The sequence below is a fragment of the Camelina sativa genome, chromosome 11 (assembly GCF_030686135.1).
Source record: "Camelina sativa cultivar CO46 ecotype springtype chromosome 11, ASM3068613v1".
Taxonomy (NCBI): domain Eukaryota; kingdom Viridiplantae; phylum Streptophyta; class Magnoliopsida; order Brassicales; family Brassicaceae; genus Camelina; species Camelina sativa.
In genome coordinates, this window is record NC_141890.1 from 36,666,289 (window position 1) to 36,686,432 (window position 20,144).

At 37.3% G+C, this 20,144-nt stretch overlaps 3 protein-coding genes, 1 non-coding gene and 3 pseudogenes across 7 annotated transcripts; 5 read left to right on the plus strand and 2 right to left on the minus strand.

Moving 5' to 3' along the window:
• The first annotated feature begins 228 nt into the window (after positions 1-228).
• LOC147934907 (uncharacterized) lies at positions 229-1,215 on the plus strand (annotated as a pseudogene).
• A 2,780-nt stretch (positions 1,216-3,995) lies between these two features.
• Positions 3,996-4,424, plus strand: LOC147934908 (secreted RxLR effector protein 161-like). The gene has a single exon (XM_087472844.1). The coding sequence runs from the start codon at positions 3,996-3,998 to the stop codon at positions 4,422-4,424; it is 429 nt and encodes a 142-aa protein (XP_087328970.1).
• Positions 4,425-5,279: 855 nt separating this feature from the next.
• On the plus strand, positions 5,280-8,596 carry LOC147934909 (uncharacterized). The gene is made up of 10 exons (XM_087472845.1): positions 5,280-5,844; positions 5,984-6,173; positions 6,279-6,417; positions 6,520-6,636; positions 7,011-7,066; positions 7,118-7,177; positions 7,321-7,376; positions 7,495-7,565; positions 7,635-7,956; positions 8,181-8,596. The coding sequence occupies exons 1-10, from the start codon at positions 5,280-5,282 to the stop codon at positions 8,594-8,596; spliced, it is 1,992 nt and encodes a 663-aa protein (XP_087328971.1).
• A 5,137-nt stretch (positions 8,597-13,733) lies between these two features.
• Positions 13,734-16,895, minus strand: LOC104725155 (QWRF motif-containing protein 9-like). Of its 3 annotated transcripts, XR_015573022.1 has the most exons (8): positions 16,529-16,895; positions 16,099-16,218; positions 15,845-15,961; positions 15,670-15,759; positions 15,208-15,315; positions 15,071-15,140; positions 14,812-14,884; positions 13,734-14,544 (listed from the first exon to the last, which is right to left on the minus strand). XR_015573022.1 is itself a non-coding variant. In XM_087476280.1 (7 exons), the coding sequence occupies exons 1-6, from the start codon at positions 16,826-16,828 to the stop codon at positions 15,096-15,098; spliced, it is 780 nt and encodes a 259-aa protein (XP_087332406.1). In that variant the 5' UTR covers positions 16,829-16,895; the 3' UTR covers positions 14,359-14,544; positions 15,071-15,095. The 3 variants fall into 3 exon arrangements, 2 of the variants coding, with proteins under 2 accessions (XP_087332406.1, XP_010442063.2); XM_087476280.1 differs by lacking the exon at positions 14,812-14,884 and having other exon boundaries at positions 14,359-14,544; XM_010443761.2 differs by lacking the exons at positions 13,734-14,544; positions 14,812-14,884 and having other exon boundaries at positions 14,899-15,140.
• LOC104725154 (zinc finger protein AZF3 pseudogene) lies at positions 13,960-14,714 on the plus strand (annotated as a pseudogene). Its single transcript, XR_015573023.1, has one exon. The product of XR_015573023.1 is annotated as a zinc finger protein AZF3 pseudogene (transcript).
• Positions 16,847-17,906, minus strand: LOC147934910 (QWRF motif-containing protein 9 pseudogene; annotated as a pseudogene).
• A 200-nt stretch (positions 17,907-18,106) lies between these two features.
• Positions 18,107-18,270, plus strand: LOC147934911 (U1 spliceosomal RNA). The gene has a single exon (XR_015573220.1). It is a non-coding gene; the product is annotated as a U1 spliceosomal RNA (small nuclear RNA).
• The last annotated feature ends 1,874 nt before the right edge of the window (positions 18,271-20,144 follow it).

The following is a 20,144-nucleotide window of genomic DNA, read 5'->3' on the forward strand; positions in this document are numbered from 1 at the left end:
ATCAATTCTTAGTTTTTGTAATAGGTTTTATAATTGTTTCTATTGACGGTTAACGTTTTGGAGAGTTTTCTCCCGAAGAATTTTTTTGTGGTTCTTATTTACCTTTTATGTAATTGTGTTTCTTGTAATTGTTCTACTTATAGCGCCTCCTATGTTTTAAAATTAAAATAAATAAAATCTCTAATTATGTTTTTATGATTTTATTTTATAGAAAGAAAGAAAAACAAAATGGCAAACATCGAGAAGATCCAATTCCCGGCATTAAACATCACTGGAGCTAACTTCATATCTTGGACTACCAATGTTGAATTATATTTGTAGTCTTATGAGTTAACAAAAACCATAAAAGAGACTAATAAATCGACGAACCAAGAAAAAAGGCAAAATCGGTGATCTTCCTTAGAAGAAACCTCGATGGAAATTTCATATCTGACAATGCACACATGAGAGGTCCTAAAGAGTTGTGGACGTCCCTGAATGATCGATTTGATCATCAAAGAGACATAACTCTTCCACTTGCTCGGGATATATAAATGGCAAAGTCTAAGATTCCAAGATTTTGACAAGGTGATGAATTACAATTCAGCCATGCTGGGGATTGTCGCCAAGCTAAGATATTATAGTGAAACCATCACTGAATCTCAGATGCTTGAGAAAACGTACACCACGTTTCCCAAGAATCACATTACGCTGCAGCAACAATATAGGTTGCGTGGATACACCAAATTCTCGGATTTGATAGTGGCGCTCTTAATATCTGAAAAGAATAATGAGCTCCTCATCAAGAATCACATGTCTCGAACCATCGGTTCCAAAGCATTTCCTCATGTTAATGCATTGGATGTTAAAAATCCGGTGAGAGAAAATAGATCTTTCCGAGGACGCAACCACCGAAACTATCACGGACATGGGAGAAACTATAACCCTTAAAGCAGGAAGTCATACCAATGGTTTTTTTCTGAACAAAGTCTGAAAGGAAAATATATCCAAGCAAACACCCCCCAGAAATGCGAGAGTGCTTGATTCAGATGTGGCACTAAGGGACATTGGTCTCAAATATGTCGACCCCCTGCACACCTTTGTGCTATGTACAAAGAATCCGCTAAGGGCAAAGGAAAGGAAGTGCACCTAGCGGAACATTATGAGGGTACAACCCACCTTTAGACAGCTGACTTCGCAAACGATTTCGATGAGGATGTCCTTTCAGATTACTAAAATGCTTATCTTATGAAACTCGAATTTTCGATAATTATGCCATAAATAAGTCGATGTTTGGTTGAAATTTCTCATAGTTGTGTTCTTATATTACCTATCATGAATAAAATTGTTTACAATTCCTATGAACCAATTATATTTATTTCAGACCATAGGAAATGGATCACAATACAAGTAGAACATTATCCAAGACAAATCTTGGAGACATTTGACATAAAACAAAATTTCTCTGATCTGAGATCAACAAAAGTTATTGTTAATACAATATCAGGTCCTAAAGATTTAATTGAAGGGACTAGTAAACAAAAAATTGCATTATCTAACGGGATAAATTTCTCGATAAACAATGCATAATTTTCTCCAATTTCGAAAAAGAAATTTGTTGAGTTTTAAAGACATATACCTTCATTGAAATGACACTTAGTCTGCAACTAAGAATGGAAAGAAGTACATATATATTACCTCTAAAAAAATTAGGAAAAAGACATGTATTGGAAAAACTACCAAGACTCCCATCGTTTTTGCACCACACATACATAAATTCAGTTGAACCACATCTTGTGATGAAAAGAAATCATGATGATATCACATTGTGGCATGATTGCCTTCGTCATCCGGGCAGCACGATGATGCAAAAAATTATAGAGATCTCACATGGACATTCATTGAAATCTCAAGAGATTTATCAAGGGAATAAAATGACATGTGTTGTGTGTTCTCTAGAAAAATTAATTATAAGGCCATCGCCAACCAAAATCGATAAAAATTTACCAAAGTTTCTTAAACGAGTTCAAGATGACATTTGTGGACCTATACACCCACCAGGTGGACCATTCTATTATTTCATGGTAATGATAGACACCTCTAGTAGGGTCACATGTTTGTTTGTTATCATTTCGAAATATGGCATTTGCAATTGCAAGATTTCTAACTTAGATAATCAAATTATGAGCTCAGTTTCCTGCTTATCCAATTAAAAGAGTTATACTAGATAACGATGGTGAATTCAAGTACCAAGCATTCAATGATTTTTGTAGGGTAACAAGAATCAATGTTGAACACCTTGTAGCCAATGTGCATACACAAAATGACTTGGCAGAATCTTTAATTTAACGTCTGCAATTAATTGCAAGACCATTGATCATGAGATAAAAACTACCAACCTTAGTATGGGGACATGCTATTTTGCATGCAAAATCACTTATACGCATAAGGCCAAGTGCTATCATAATTATTCTCCATTACAGTTAACATTTGGTCGAGAACCAAATATTTCTCATCTAAAAATATTTGGTTGTGCAGTTTATTTACCAATTGCACCCCCACAACGTACTAAAATGGGATCAAAGAGAAAGTTGGGCATATATATTGGTTGTGACTCTCCATCAATTATATGATACCTAGAACCTCAGGCTGGAGACGTATTTTCTGCAGGTTTTGGTGATTGTCACTTTGATGAAAAAGAATTTCCGGTTCTAGGGGAGAAAATAAAAAAATGGAAAAGGATATCAAATGGGTTGTACCATCACTATTACATCTTGATCCTCCTACAAAGCAATCAGAACTAGAATTTCAACGAATTATGCATCTACAGAGTATAGTCAATCAACTACATGATGTATTTATAGATATCAAAATGGTAACTGAATCAAATATACCAGCAGAAAATGCTTAAGCTAGAATTTAAATCTTACAAGAACATGGAAAAATTGATGAAACACATGAGTCTAGAATACGCTTAAAGCGCGGTAGACCAATTGGGGCGAAAGATAAAAATCCTTGGAAAGGAAAGGAAGTCGAAAAACATGACACTCCCAAAATGACAGAAAATATTATGGAAAAAACGAATCATGACTCCTCCACCAATATAGAGCATCATGAATCTGAAGAAAATCATGATATTTCTATCAACTATAAATAGATGATGTTTTTTTCTATCTTGTTTTAAAGGAAATAAATGAAGAAACCCAAGATCCAAAACCAAATTCAGTATAAGAATGTCAAAAGAGACATGTCTGGATAGAATGGAAAGATGCAATACAAGTCAAACTTGATTCTATTAACAAAAGAAATGTATTCCGACCAATTGTGACCACAACTAAGGGTGTAAAACTTGTTGGTTAATAATGGGTTTTGATTGAAAACGTAATGAAGAAAATGAGATAACAAGGTACAAAGCTCGTCTCGTGGCCCAAGTTTTTTCTCAAAGACATGGGATTTATTATGAGGAAACATATTCTCCCGTTATGGATTCTCTCACGTTTAGATTTTTAATGAGTCTAGCAGCTGATAAAAATCTAGAGATGCGTCTCATGGATGTTGTAACGACATATTTATATGGATCATTAGATAGTTATATCTATATGAAAATTCCTGATGAATTTAATATGCCTAAAGCATTAACCTCTAAACCGAAAGTATTATGTGCAATAAAATTACAAAGATCATTATATGGTTTCAATCAATCCGGACGTATGTGGTATAATCGTCTTAGTGAGTACTTAACTAAAGAAGGATATGTGAATAATCATATATAACCTTGTTTTTTCATCAAGAAAACAATATCTGGATTTGTAATTATTTCGGTCTATATTGATGATCTAAATATCATTGGAACTAAAGAGGACATTCATAAAGCAACAAACTATTTAAAAGGAGAGTTTGAGATGAAAGATCTCGGACAAACAATGTTTTGTCTAGATTTACAAATTTAACATTCTCATAAGGGAATATTTGTACACCAATCCACATACAATAAAAGAGTTTTAAAATGCTTTCATATGGATAAAGCAAATCCTCTTAGTACACCAATGGTCGTTAGATCACTTAATATTGAAAAATATCCCTTCCGACGACATGAAGAAAATGAGGAGATACTTGGTCCTGAAGTACCGTATCTAAGTGCAATTGGAGCACTAATGTATCTTGCAAATTGCACTCGGCTTGATATATCATTTGTCGTTAACCTTTTGACAAGGTTCAGCTCATCCCCTACACAAAGACAATGGAATGGAATAAAACATGCCTTTCGTTACCTTCAAGGGACTATTAATTTAGGATTATTTTATCCTAAAGACTCAAAATGTCAAATGGTGGCCTTTGCAGATGCAGGATATTTATTAGATCCACATAAAGCTCGATCACAGACTGGATATGTTTTTCTGTTGGAGGCACCGCCATATCTTGGGGCTCTCAAAAACATACTTTAGTAGCTACTTCCTCAAATCATGCTGAAATCATCGCACTTCATGAGGCAAGTAGAGAATGTGTATGGCTTAGGTCAATAAGTCAACACATTATGTCAAGTAGTGGAATCATCGCAAATATAGAGCCAACTGTCTTATGTGAAGATAATGATGTTGTTGCTCAGACAAAGGAAAGATATATCAAAAGCGATAGAACCATACACATCCCTCCAAAGTTCTTCTCATATACCCAAGAGCTTAAAAAGAATATGGTAATTGAAGTAAGATATGTTAGATCATTTGACAATGCAACAGATCTTTTCACAAAGTCATTGCATACTTCAATATTCAGAAAACATGTCCATAACATTGGGATGCGTCATCAATAGGATCTCTAGAGTGTTGCACTAATTCATTCGAGGGGCAGCAAGTGTGGTTGTACTCTTTTACCTTACTATGGTTTTTCTCAACAAGTTTCCTAGAAAGGTTTTTAAGGAGGCAACCCAAACACATCGAAGGGACAAATGACAATGAACTTCAAGGGAGAGTGTTGCAAAAGTCAAGATTTTACGTATAGCAATAAAAATGGAGCCCAATTTTCATTATAACTCACAGTAATATTTGCCTCAATTTTCATCTATAAATACGAATGTATTCGTTCATATGAAATAAACATTGTTAAAATTGCAAGTAAACGCATGTAAATTCCTTTCTCTCTATTATTCTTCTTATGACATATTTATAGATTTTTATATATATTACAAAAATTATTATACATTTTATTACTTAAATAAAACAGTTCAAGGAAACTTGAATCTACAAATATAGTTTTTGCTGACGTGGAGTGTGACTAGGGTTTTTGCTTCTAGGTCAAGGTTCATGCAGTCGGCGGACTCTCCGCTGCAGAAGAACGTGGGTTCTCAACCGGAGGAGGGGTTGGTCATAGTTTTGAGGGAAGATTTGGCTCAACGGAATGGTATGGTGAGTTCTCAAAATGGGGAATCGATGGTTTCAGCAAATTTGAATCAAACAAGATCAGCTAAGGAGATTGAAGTGGATTCGCAACCCACTGACAGATCCTTCCCTGTAGTGGTAGTGTCTCCGCAAGCAACATTAGATCCGACTAGGCAAAGATCGTGGGTGAAATTCGCTAAACAACATATGTTTACACAACAAGATTTTGTGGTCTCGGAAGTAGTGTGGCAACAACGAGTAGTGGTACCAAAGGGGGTGTTTGAAGGAGCAAAGCTGCTTTGGGAATATTTTTTCATCGGGAAGTTTCTCAATGTTTCATCTTCGCATGTGGGGAAGATTCACATGGTTGTGAATAAAATTTGGAGACTGAGCGATAAGTCGTCTCTCATTGATGTTTACAATGTCAATGACTCACCGGCTAAATTTAGGATCCCCAGTGAAGCGATGTGGCACATGGTTTTGAATAGGGGTATGTGGAATATTGGGGGTATCCCCATGCTACTCTCAAAAGGGACTCCTTTTTGCAGAGGACACATAACCGACCATGAAGTCAATTCAACTTTGGGTAGTGTTGAAAAATGTTCCACCATCTATGTTTATTGATAAAGGGTTGGAGTTTCTTGCTAGTGCAGTTGGGAAACCAATTAAGCTTCATCCAAAAATAGAGGCTTGTGTTAGCTTTGAAGAGGCACAAATCTTAGTGGAGGCGGATCTTACCAAAGATTTACCGGAAGAGTATCACCAAAATGGAGAAGAGGAGGGTGAGTTGGACGTTATCATCAAGTACTCATACCCATGGTTAGCTCCTAGAAGTAATTCTTGTAAAAAGTGGGAACATATGGGGGCTGCTTGCCTCACCACTGATCGTGATGCTGCTTTACAGATAGTGTAGGGAATGTGTAGGAGGTTACTGGTTTCAAGGACTCTTAAGGTGCCTACTGCTGTTGCTGGTAATACGTTCCCAGCTGGTGTCATCGATGATAGTGTGCCTGCCGACTTTGGGGCTATAGTTACTAGGAAGGATGCAGTGATCTTAGATAAGGTAGTAGCAGAGGAGAAAGATCAATGAATCACTCCTCATAAGCCAAGCCAAAGTCCGGGAAAGAAAAAGTTTGGTGATGTTTCCCTTTTATCTAACTCTTAGTCAGCTCTAAGTGGGACAGGAGAAGGTGATGTAGATGGGAATGATAATGGAAAAGCTCTAGGCACTGACACAAAACAGGTGCTGGTGGAACAAAATGAGAGGATGGTGGAAATTGTGGTGAAACCATTTTTATCAAAGACTTCCATACCTTAGTGTACAATTGTAACTTGTGGCTTCAAAACATCACAACAAGTAGTTTCTAATCCTTCGACTCTGGCCATACGGGAGCCGAGTAAGAAGGCAAACCCCTAATTTTTTATGTCGAGCTTCTTCTGGAATGTTTGGGATTTCAACAAAGATTCAAAGCATGATGTAGTTCGTAGTTGGGTGATGCAGTATGGTTTTCAATTTGGATGTGTTCTTGAAACAAGGGTGAAGGAAAGGAAGGCAGAGAGAATAGTTGGTTGTGTCTTCCCAAGATGGTCTTTTATATCGAATTATGCATGCCACCGTCTTGGACGGATTTGGGTGGTTTGGAGTCTACGTGTTAGAGTAACGCCATGTTTTACAAGCAGTCAGATGATTACTTGTTTGATTCTAATGGAAGGTTTGGTATATGAATTATTTGTTTCTTTTGTCTATGCTTCAAATTTGGTAGCAGAAAAAAAGCTGTTATGGGAAGATTTGCACAGCCATCAGAGTTCTCCTCTGTTTCCAGGTAAACTGTGGATGGTGTATGGCGATTTTAACGAAATACTAAAAGGTGAAAAGCATTCTGGCTATGATTTAGACCCATTTGTGCCTATGGGAATGTGTAATTTTCAAGCTTAAGTGACATGTTATTCATTGAGTGATTTGCAGTACCAAAGAGTCGTTATTTACTTGGTGCAATAAAACGGATGATGAGGAGATTATATGTAAAAAATTGGATCGGTATTAGTAAATGATTCTTGGTTTGCTAAGTTTCCACACTCTTATCGTGTGTTTGAGGAGGCTGCTCTGATCATCTCCGTTGTTGGATAAAAACTGGAGCAGACAAGCCTGCAACTCGAAAACCCTTCAAATTTGAAAATGTGCTAGCAATGGACAAGATTTTTATGCCTCTGGTTCACTCTTATTGGGATACTACAGAGGCACTTTACCACTCCACCTCTGCAATGTATCACTTCTCCTAGAAGCTTAAAGGTCTGAAACCAGGGATTAAACAACTGGGAAAAGATCGTTTGGAATCTCTCACGAAAAAGACGAGAGAAGCTTATGAGAGGTTATGTAAGATGCAGTTGGAAGTTCTTTCTAATCCTACTAGTCCTGCAATGAGAAATAAGTCAGAAGCATATACTCGGTGGATGTATTTTTCGGGGTTAGAGGAGCGATTTATGAAGCAGGGGTCAAAGCTCCACTGGTTAAAGGTTGGAGACAGTAATAATATGATTTTCCATAAGGTGGCAAAGGTTATAGAGGTGATAAATGCGATCAACGAACTCCATGGCTTAGATGGTACTATAGTTGATTCTCAGGAGGGGATGGAAGTTGAAGCAGAGAGATTTTTTTGGACTTTCTAACTCATAAACCAGACTATTACCGAGGCCCCTCTAAGGAGAAGCTTCACATATTGTTGCCTTATCGTTGCTCTAAGGCAGTACAGTCTCAACTTTTTCGACTAGTGTTTGAAGAAGAAATAAAATATGTGTTATTTACCATGTCGAAGGATTAAACTCTAGGGTCTGATGGTTACACAGTGGAGTTTCTTAGGGAAACATATCCATTTGTAAAGATAGACTTTGTGGTGGCGATCCAATCTTTTTTCGTATTTGGCTTTATTCCTAAAGGAGTGAATATTACAATTCTTGCACTTATACCAAAGAGAAAGGAGGTAAAGGAGATGAAAGATTACAGACCTATTTCTTGTTGTAATGTGACTTATAAGGTAATCTCCAAGATTACTGCTAATCTATTAAAAGTTTTAATCCCAGATTTTATTTATCCAACTCAATCAGCTTTTGTGAAGAATTATCTGCTGATGGAAAATGTATTGTTGGCTTCCGAATTTGTCAAAGACTACCACAAGGAAACTGAATCCTCTCGCTGTACCCTAAAGATTGATATCTCAAAGGCTTTTGAATCGGTGCAATGGTAGTTCCTCCTTTTTGTATATTGTCGGTTTTAAAATTCCCTCTGCAGTTTATACAATGGATCAAGGATAAAAAAAAACATGCTATCACCCATGTTGCGCAAAGCTCAACCTTACACATTTGTGTTTTGCTGATGATTTGTTGGTATTCAATGATAGAACAAAAAGGTCTATTGAGGGGGTTCTTGAGATATTTGATCAGTTTGCCATGGTTTTAGGATTGAAAATAAGTCTAGAGAAATCAACAATGTATTTGGCTGGCGTACAAGACACTGATAAGGAGGACATCCTTCTCTCCTTCCCTATTGCAGCTGGTGTTGTTTACCAGATTGTTATCTTGGTTTGCCGCTTTTAACACGGAAGATGACCATTACTGATTATACTCTCCTGTTAGAGAAAATCCGGGAATGCATAAGTAGTTGGACGGCTCGTAATCTTTCGTTTGCTGGACGCCTTCAGCTCATTGCTTGGGTTATTCAAAGTTTAACCAATTTTTGGATGTCTGCATTTTGCCTCCTGATTTCCTGCAATAAAGAAATTGATAGTCTTTGCTTTGCTTTTCTTTGGTCTGGTCCAAGTTTAAACACTAAGAAAGCAAAGGTGGCGTGGAGCGATGTTTGTTTTCCAAAGGAGGAAGGGGGTCTCGGCCTGCAATCTCCAAAGGAAGCAAATAAGGTTAGCTGTTTAAAGCTAATTTGGAGACTGCTATCATCAAACTCGTTATGGGTGCAATGACAAAGGAATTATTACTGCGAAAGGGTTATTTCTGGTCCCTAAAAGAGACTACCACATTAGGTTCTTGGATGTGGAAAAAGCTTCTTAAATATCAAGGTCTAGCTTCTGATTTTGTTAAATATGAGGTGTTTAATGGGACAATTGTCTCCTTCTCGTATGATAACTGCTCCCCTTTGAGGTGTTTGGTTGATATCACTGGTTAGCTGTTTAAAGCTAATTTGGAGACTGCTATCATCAAACTCGTTATGGGTGCAATGACAAAGGAATTATTATTGCGGAAGGGTTCTTTCTGGTCGCTAAAAGAGACTACCACATTAGGTTCTTGGATGTGGAAAAATCTTCTTAAATATCAAGGTCTATCTTCTGATTTTGTTAAATATGAGGTGCGTAATGGGACAACTGTCTCCTTCTCGTATGATAATTGGTCCCCTTTGAGGTGTTTGATTGATATCACTGGTTTTAGAGGTTGCATTGATATGGGAATTGGTCTTCATGTCACTGTTGCGGATGCTGTAAATAACCACAGGCGACGACGACACAGATCAGTCACGTTAAATGTAACGCCCCGACCGCCACCTCTTAGTGGGTCCCATGTTCATTCTCAGTCATTGGGCCCACTTTCCTTAATGAGCCTCACGTCCTCTCACTAGGCCCGTGAGCCCATCCATATCCGACGGTCGATTTGCTATTTCCGGGAGGCTTTAAAGACTTGTTACCGTTCCTACAAATCACCACATGATCTTTTCCTCTGTTTTGTCCTCACTCGCACAGTTCCGACAATCACTTCTCGGAAGGTCACCCATCCTAAGACTACTCCAGCATAAGCACGCTTAACTGTGGAGTTCTCTCAGGATCCTTGATCGAAAGATAAGTGCATTTTTGTGACATAGGTGGCCAAATTCTTTTAAACCTCTCTACAAGTCTCTGAAACCGGGGTGTCACAATTTACCCCCACTAACAAATCGCAACGTCCTCATTGCACACCATGACCATCATCCCCTGACGGTGTGAGCCCACTCGACTCCACACTCGTCTGGGTTCGGCTTTGATACCACTTGTAACGCCCCGACCACCACCTCTTAGTGGACCTCATGTCCAGTCCCAGTCCATAGGCCCACTTTCCTTAATGGCCATCACGTCCTCTCACTAGGCCCGTGAGCCCATCCATATCCGACGGTCGGTTTGCTATGTCCGGGAGGCTTTAAAGACTTGTTATCGTCTCTACAAATCACCACATGATCTTTCTCTGTGTTTTGTCCTCACTCGCACAGTTCCGACAATCACTTCCCGGAAGGTCACCCATCCTGAGACTACTCCAGCATAAGCACGCTTAACTGTGAAGTTCTCTGAGGACCCTTGACCGAACCGAAAAGATAAGTAAACTTTTGTGACATAGGTGGCCAAATCAATTCTTTTAAACCTCTCTGCAAGTCTCTGAAACCGGGGTGTCACATTAAATCAGATGGAGGACATTGTAGAGGGGTTTAATACACAAGGGTTAGGAGATATGGATGACATGGTCCTTTGGAAAGGGAATGGCGACATCTACAAAGACTCCTTCAGCACTAAAGACACTTGGGAAGCTACTAGGGCACAAAAACCACATAGATATTGGCATAAAGGTGGATGGTTCTACCATGCTACACCTAAACACGCTTTTCTTGCTTGGCTTGCAATTCAGAATTGTCTCTCGATGGGTGACAGAATGTTGAGCTTCTGTCACCATTCTCCTCGAGAGACAATTCTGAATTGTCTCTCGAGGAGTGGGAGCAGACTCATCATGTAGCTTCTGTCACTATTCTCTGGAAACTCGGGACCATTTATTTTTCGAGTGTCATTACTCACGTAGACTCTGGTCTGCGCTCGTCTCAAAGCTTCTCCTTACACGGTTCAAAACCGTTTGGAGTCATATACTCACACTACTAGTAGATGTTTCACTCAGATATGATTTGCTCTTCTTGGTGCGGTATGTGTTTCAGTTATCTATACATTCTCTGTGGGGAGAGCGCAATGACCGGCGTCATGGTATAGTTCCTTCTCCTTTGGCATAGTAACTGCGACGACTTGATCAGGATGTTCGAAACAGGATATATTTAATACAGCTTCAAAGGGGTGAACAGTTTGATGGCTACATGATTACTTGGCTTGCCTCGAGATAATTTTAATAGTTTTTCTCAAGACCACAATTTTTTTTTTCTTTGTGAAATGTATTTTGGCATAGTCTCATCAAGGCTGCACTTCATGTAAAACAATATTTTTGTCGAATAAATGTTACATTATTTTTTAATTAATAATAATAATAATAATAATAATAATAATAAATAAATAAATAAATAAATAAAACAGTTCATGAAAAAACGCGAATTATTTTTTGATTTTTCGTATTAGGCGCTAACCCACTCAAAATGAATGATTAGTCCGCTTAACAATATTTTAAAGAGAAATTTGTCAATACTACCATAAATAGTACCTAACATTTTGCCTAATGTCATTTTCTCCTACTCATTGTCCCACCTGCCACAACTCCATAGTCAAAAGACTTTTATACCCTTTTTCTTTTAAAACATAAACCTAATTATTTCTCCAAAACACAAATCTCTCTCTCCTCATTCTAACTTTCGACTTTTCGTTTCTTCTATCTCAGGTTCTCTCAACTTTTCATCTTCTTCAATCTCATACTCTTTCAGTCTGTCGCCGACACAAATTGAATCTCTCTATACCAAAGTCCATTTGTTTCAGTCCGCCGCCTGCACATAATGAGGCAATTCTTTATATGCAGAAACGGTAGATCAGATCCAACAACCCATGTTTTTTCTACCACTATTATGTCATTCGTTATGTTTATGAACCATATATGTTTGGTCTGACCCTTTGTGTCTACTGTTAACAAAAAAAATTGTACTCACAGCAGGTCTGCAGTTCTGGTGGACCAGATCCAACATCCAAGGTTTTTGTCCACCACTATTATGTCATTCGTTCTCTTACGTAAACCAAATCCGTTTGGCCTGACCCTTTATGTCCATTGCTAACCAAAAAAATGTCAACACTACAAGTCTACAAATTCGGTGGACCAAATCCAACGACCAAGGTTTTTTGTCCACCCTTATTATGTTATTTGTTCTCTTAAGTGGACCATATCGGTTTGGTCTGAACCTTTTTGTCTATTGCTAATAAAAAAAATTGTACTCACGGCAGGTCTGCAGTTCTGGTGAACCAGATTCAACAGTCAAAGTTTTTGTCCATCACTATAATGTCTTTCGTTTTCTTAATTAGTAGATCATATATGTTTGGTTTGACCCTTTGTGTCAATTGCTAACCAAAAAAATTATCTACACTTCAGGTTTGTAGCTCTAGTGGACCAATTTTAACATGCAAGGTTTTTGTCCACCACTATTATGTCTTTCGTTCTCTTAAGTGGACTATATTCGTTTGGCTTGACCATTTTTTATACACATTTCAGGTCTGTTGACAGCAAATGCACTGACCTACGGTGGACATGTTTGTTTGTTGTCCCTCCTTGCGTTTTTATCTATCTACCTTCAGAATTTTATTATGTAAACCCTACTCTTTTGTTCCTCTAAAGTCTAAATGTATTCTATTTTGGTCAATCACTAACATGAGTAATGAAAAAGTTTGTGCAAAAAACTTATTTGTCTTACACTATTTGGATAGATTGCCTACCACATTTTAATTAATAGACAACAATGTTAACAATTACCATTATTGTCCAAATTTGACTAAAAACTATTGTCCAAGTTCTCTTGTATTACAATAATTGGATAGAAACAAAATAATTGTCCACAGTGTGACTCATAATAACATTGTCTACCATATTATGAATGGACAATAATTACTCATTGTTATAATGTCTTAAATATTGTCTACCCAAATACAAAGTAATGAAATAGAATCGTGTTATTAATGATCCGTTAGGAGCCGCACAAAACAGTCGCCTACATATTTCATCTCTCTTGTTTCTTGAATTTAAGGATGTTTTTATCTTTTTATATGTGGCATATAATTTAAAAGTGGCAATTTAAAAAAGAAAAATACAAACTAGCATTTCTCATAGCTTTTGTTTTAAAAATAACATTTCTTGTGAAATTCCCTACTTTATACATCGATACAAACCTACACTTGATAAATTACAATGTATACAGTATATGCAAAGTGTCTTAAAACATACATGAAAAGCTAGATGTAATTAAATTATAAATAAAATACGGTCTAGGTTTAGAGACATGGTCTATAAGTTTTAAAAGAAGCAATCATTATCAATGGAGTTGGATTCAAATGTCAACTCTCAACTAATCAGAAGAAGAGTACATAGCCCGACTTGTGTGCCTCTTTATCACTACTCTCCCCACACAAACGTGCCAAAATAAATATATGTTCCACTCTCACCAAATTCTAAAATAATATTTTATTAACATACTTTGGTTACAACTTACAACAACTTGCTCCGCACATATCTCGTTTCAACTAAAATAACTAAATCGGCCCAATTTGGCCACCCACTCTCACTCTTCTTCTCACGCAACTTCCTCTCCTCTCAAGATTCCTCTCCACACTTCACCTTATTCTATATATCTCTCTCTGCTCTTTTACTTAGGTTTTTAATAATTCTTGTAACAATGGCCCTTGAAACTCTGAATTCACCAAGACTGGTCGAAGAGGCAACAAGATTTCATGGTTTTGAGCAATGGACCAGAGGCAAGAAACGATCAAAACGTTCTAGATCTGGTCATCACGACCACGGTCTCACTGAAGAAGAGTATCTAGCTTTCTGTCTCATGCTTCTTGCTCGCGACCGCGGCGATCTTGATACTGTAACGGCCGCCAAGAAGCCGGGTTATAAGTGTGGCGTATGTGACAAGACGTTTTCGTCTTACCAAGCTCTCGGCGGTCACAAGGCGAGCCACCGGAGTTTAATCGGAGGTGAAGATAAAGATAAGTCGATGGCAGTTTCCGCCGCCGTGAAATCTCACGTTTGTTCGATCTGTTTGAAATCGTTCGCCACCGGTCAAGCTCTTGGCGGCCACAAGCGGTGCCATTACGAAGGGAATGGAAACGGAGGCGTTTCGAATTCGGAAGGTGTGGGATCTACTAGCCACGTCAGCAGTAATAGCCACCGTGGGTTTGACCTTCATATTAGGCAGGTACGGGAAATTTCGCCGGACGACGAAGTGATGAGTCCGATGGCGGCGAAGAAGCCTTGCCTGAAGTGAAGTTTGGTAAAGTTTACTATATAAACTGTAAATACCAAATTTTCGATTTCAAAGAATCCAGTTTTGCAAACAAAATATTCAATTTTTTTTTTGATGTTTATGTTTTCTACAAGTTACAACTTATAAAATATTATTTATAAATTCAGACAAATTCCCATAAATTATTTAGATATTTCTATATATATAACAATTTTGGTTGAGTTACCTACAAAAGTAGTCTAAAAAAAAAAAAAAGATGTTCAATTGTTCATGATCTACCTGAATTATTTGGATGATTAGCTATATATGTTTCAGTCCCTCTGTTTCGAAAGTACACACTAAACATTAATATCTGCAGAACAGAAGTAGCACAGCAAATTAAATTTGATTTAAACCACGACTTGTATATTTACAACCAGACTTCTTGTTGTTAAAGTTAAACTATCAAACTGAATTGGCCCCCCTATTTGAATCAGATGATCTCCTTACATTCTCATAACTCCAAAATTTGACCATATTGAGTGGCTTTCGTACTTACATTCTGTTAACTTTTGTCACTTTAACTATCGTAGCTGTGTAATCTGTGTCTTCAAACTGCATTCCGTTACCTGCATAGTTTAAAGATAAATCCCCAAATCTCTAGTTACAGAATGGATCAAAATTTAGATATCGTACCTGCAGAGCTGATATTGTGTTTAGGAGGTCCCGGCACACGTCGAGCATCCTTTCCTCCTTGACGCTTACACTGCCAAGTTCTGCTGCCAAGCTGCTTATCTTCCCAACCTGAGAAAATGGGATTCACTTTTTAGTATATAAATATGAATAACTTATCGACGCAAATCCTCTTCTCACAATCACGTAGTGCTGACAAAATTATGGAACAAAGTACTTTAGACCAGATATTAAGACTCTAATCATAATCAGAGAATAATGCGTAAGCGAAGATAGTGGACTATTCACTTGACTGCAAGAGGAGATGGGCGCAATTAAACAAGAAGGGATGTGCTCTGCCAACTCAGTACATTGCTTACTCTCTATTTGTCTTGACAATTCCGTGTAGGTGTTAAAAATTGCAGCTACACACTATTGAGTACGGCAGAAAAAAAACTAAACACGACGAGGGAAAGATTGGGTCACCTTTGGCAGCAACAAACATATGGAAGATGCCATTGCTTGCATAACATCAACTGCTGAGCAAATGGCATCCTTAACACTTTGTACGTTTACCTGCATATGGTATCATCATCAGCAAGCATAACATATCTTTTCTCAATACAGTACTATAGGCAATACGTGTGAGTAAGAGTCAAACCATTGCCCCGCAATCAACAGGTAGACAAAGCGTGCTGCCTTTCAACGCTTCAGCAGCTCCTACCAAAGAACTCATATAATCCCGTTCCATAACCAACCACTCTTCTAGATGTTCCATCTATATATTTGCATGAAAAAAAATGAACTTTCTTGCTAAAGTAAGATCCAATTTGGAGAAGGTCCCAAAGCTATAAGAGGCAGGACATAAAAATGAACCTAAAAGGGAGAATCACTCATATAAAAGTGTAAACTTACCTGACTATTGAGAATAGATATCAGTTTCAAGTTCTGCTTCAGGTGCTGCAATTCAATTCTTTTCGCTCTGACAGAATCATACAGCTTAGAGATACTTATCCATGCATTGTACAATCTTTTCTGCAATGAAACAAGCTTCATCGGAGTTTGTGGCCTCTCATTGAAAACCAACTGAAACTAACAACTTAAAACTTAGCCACTTGGACATAGTTGGCATAGACAAGCCTGTACAACATAACATATTTATTTTGTTTTAACACAAGAGAGACGTGCCTAAGAGCTTGTTTTCATTGAAATTAACTGATTCTAAAACCATTAGCTATTGTCACATTCAAAGTGACCGAATGTTAAAATCCAAAATTGATTGGAAACACTAATTGTGCTAATAATCAAGGTTCTAAAGCATTCAGGACGAAAATGATTTACTTACCTCCGCTCTCAACTTTTGTGAAGAGATAACAGCATTTGCTCGTGCATTAGCAAATCGCCACTGCAGCAACCTATTGTGTAATAGCTTTAACAAGTGAGCATCAGCAACACCATTATCTCTGATCTTCTCTTTAACATCCACAGCAGAATTCAGAACCAAAGGCATGTTTTTAGTCAGGGAGCTTCTCACTCTTAGTGGGCTCATCCTGCCTGAAGGGCTAATCCCTCTTGGAGGAACCACGCCTCTCGAAGGGCTTATTCCTCTAGCAATGCTGGCTCCTCTCGAGGAAGCTGCAATCATACCAAACTTGCTAGGTGAAGCAGGTCGAATCTGCTCACTCTTTGAAAACAATTGGCTTCCTTTTGGGGACAACACATGAGCATCCACCGATACCTTCCTCAGTCCATTAGATTTAGCAACCTGTGAGCCAGGCTCTAACCGATGCTGCGACCGATTACTAGCCAATTGCGGAACTCTCCCCTTAACCACATTGCCACGAGCTGGTAACAACTTCCCTCTTCCATTAGAGCTTCCAGAAGAAACACTCTCAGTCTCTAATTCAACACTCGATGAATCTCTCGTCATCCGCGGTCTATTATTCACCATGGAATTCTGAAGAGCTCTAGCCACACCATTGCCAGATCCGTTCAGTTTCTTCCTAGTATCAGTGAAGTCTACACTTCTACTCAAACAACTCGGTTGCAGAGACCTAGGCCATTGCTCATTGAGCTTTGTCTTCTCTTGCTGAGCTCCACAACTCCTAGATGTTGTTGCCGTCGGAATCGTCTTCTTCTTCTTCTCTACTGTTCCTCTCCCCGGAGATGAGTTTAGCTTCGATCTAAACTCACTCCCTGTGAACGAATCCGCCTGAAACGACGCAAACAAGCTTCTCCCAGAAGTCAACAACATTCTCTGCGCTGAAGAAACCTCTCCACCACTACCTCGTCGATCTAACGCCTCACGACGTGGTGTTGATCTCGGCCGATTTATAGCAACAGACGGAGTCACCGGCCGAGTAACAATCGGCGATTGACATCTCTTCGCCGCGGAGGACGGTGACGACGATTGGTGGAAAACCGACGACGACGAAAAAGAGGAAGCGCCGTTAAGGTAACGCGACGGTACATCTCGTGATTTAGGACGGCGATGCGGTGTTTCCGACGGAAACGACGGCGGTTTGTTCTGTTTAGCGGCGTTGAACGAAGCCGAAATTGCAGCTGTCATCTCCGACATTGGGAAATCAACATTGCGAAATGTGAGCAGTGAGGAGAGATTTATATAGTGGATGATTTCTCCATCGGGTTTTTGAGAGTTTTCCGGCGAAACTAGGGTTTGAGTTTACTTGAAATGTGCGTCAGTTTTGCACTGTAAAGTATAAATCTCCGGCGAGAGAATAGAGTGTGTGGGGAAGAGGAGATAATTACGTGAGACCATAACTCATAACTGTCGTCGTCTCTTTACTTTGTTAATTTAATAAATGCGCAAATCCAAATCTATAAAAAGTCCCACATCGCTCAAACCCATAGAAATGACTAGGGAAGCAGGGGTATAAATATAGAAGCGGTGTGTACGAGCTAATTACTTACCTGGACGGAGTCAACTCGTGATCATGCAGACGAGTGGCCTAGGCTAGTGACCTCCATTGCACATCACGGAGGGGTGCTTAGCTTAAGGTCTTCCCATGAAGAAGAGCCTACGTCATTATTTGTGGCAGAGGGGATTTGCGTTCGTGCAGCCCCGGCCATTCTTTCAGTTTCAACACCGTTTATAATTACCACTACCACTAAATGATGCTCCGCCGGAAAATAATATTACCATTTGCTCTGATCTCGTTTTTGTTATAATGTATAATCTTGTTATAAATAATATTACCACTTGCTCTAATATGTAATCTTGTTATGAACATGGACAATTACTATCATCAATTATTAATATAATTACAGAGTTTGAAAGTTAGTTCAAGAAAAGATTGATAATATGTTCTCAAGCGGGAGCAAAACACTGTCGCAAGTGATAATTTCTAAATTAATGATTCAGATCGGAGCGTTTAATGAAGAAGCAACGTTCGATTTCATATAGGACACATGAAAAAGGTTAGTACCTCCATTTACCCCTGATAGTAACAAACTTTAGGATTAATAAAGCATAATTAGGTGGATACATGATCTTTATAACTCGATTGCTACTCAAACATAAAAATTAGAACTAAAAAAAAATTATCATAAAATAACAAAGATTAACAAAACAATATTATAGACGATAAAATGTACTTCAAACGAAGATGATAAAAAATTGTCGTAATTAAACTATGCTTGCTTTTGCTATAGAGGAAGTGTTTATCATGTTTGGTGAACTTAGATGTTGAGTCTTATTTATAGTATTTTGAGAGGGTTTTGGGTTAGTAAGAGCGAAAATCTTGATGATCAAGTTGAAAAAATCCTCACAGATAACAGTTTTGAAACAAAATTAATTGGTTTAAGCATATATAATAGAATATGCTTGTAATATGCTAGTAACGTTCATTGTGATAATATATTACAATTTCCAAAAAATGAATAAAGCAGAATTTGGAACCAAGTCTTAGCAATATATGGGAAGATCTAATATTGGTTTCCTTTTTTGCAGATATTTCGAAAGTAAACTAATGTCAGATTGTTTGTTTGGCAGAGTCTTAGCAATATATGGGAAGATCTAATTAGAGGAAATAAGAAGAGTAATAAAGATCTGATTGCCGTATGTATAAATCATATATGTAGGTAAGATATTTTAGGATAATCGTATATAGAAATAAATTCGTAATTAAATGGAGCAAAAATTTTGGAAAAGAATCGTATATTACCACAGATTTTGTATTGAAAGCATAATTTAAATCAAAAATCAGAAACCTTAATTAAAAATCACAAATCATAATTAAAAATATTAATGTCAATGCTATACTTGTAAATAGGTTTGAATTTCAAGATTTATTTCATAAGTGTCTCCAAAAATGTATATATAGATTTAAAATTATAAATAATTAATATATTTGTAAATTTTTATGTTTTTGTGTTAATAGAAAAATATTAAGAACCTTAAATATCTAAATTTATGCAATCATAAAAGATCTATTTATTTATAAAACTAACTGGAGTTATTAATAGTTATATGTACCTACTACTAAATTATGTATTAATAACTAGAATTTAACTCGCGGTATACCGCGTGTATATATTTTTTATTATTATTTATATTTTATATTGTATTTGTTTGTTAAATATTGGATGTTTTTCAAATAGATGAATAACTAAATTTCTCGACCATTTGTGCGATTAAATGTTTATATTAATTTTTTAATCTGCAATATACTTCATGACCATTGTTTGTTATATTTAGTTTGTTTTGTTTAGTGTTTGAGATTCTATTTTGATTTTAATTATTATAACAAAAATAAAGGATCTAAATACATAATAAGTCATTTATACTCTATGATTAAGTCACATTTTTCCTTATGATTTAACTATTTTACACAATCTTAGTTAAATCTACTTAATGTTTCTATCTCAAATATTCTAATATTAATAGTGTTGACAAATAATAAAATGAGATTTAACCCGTGTTAGCATAAATTTAATAATAT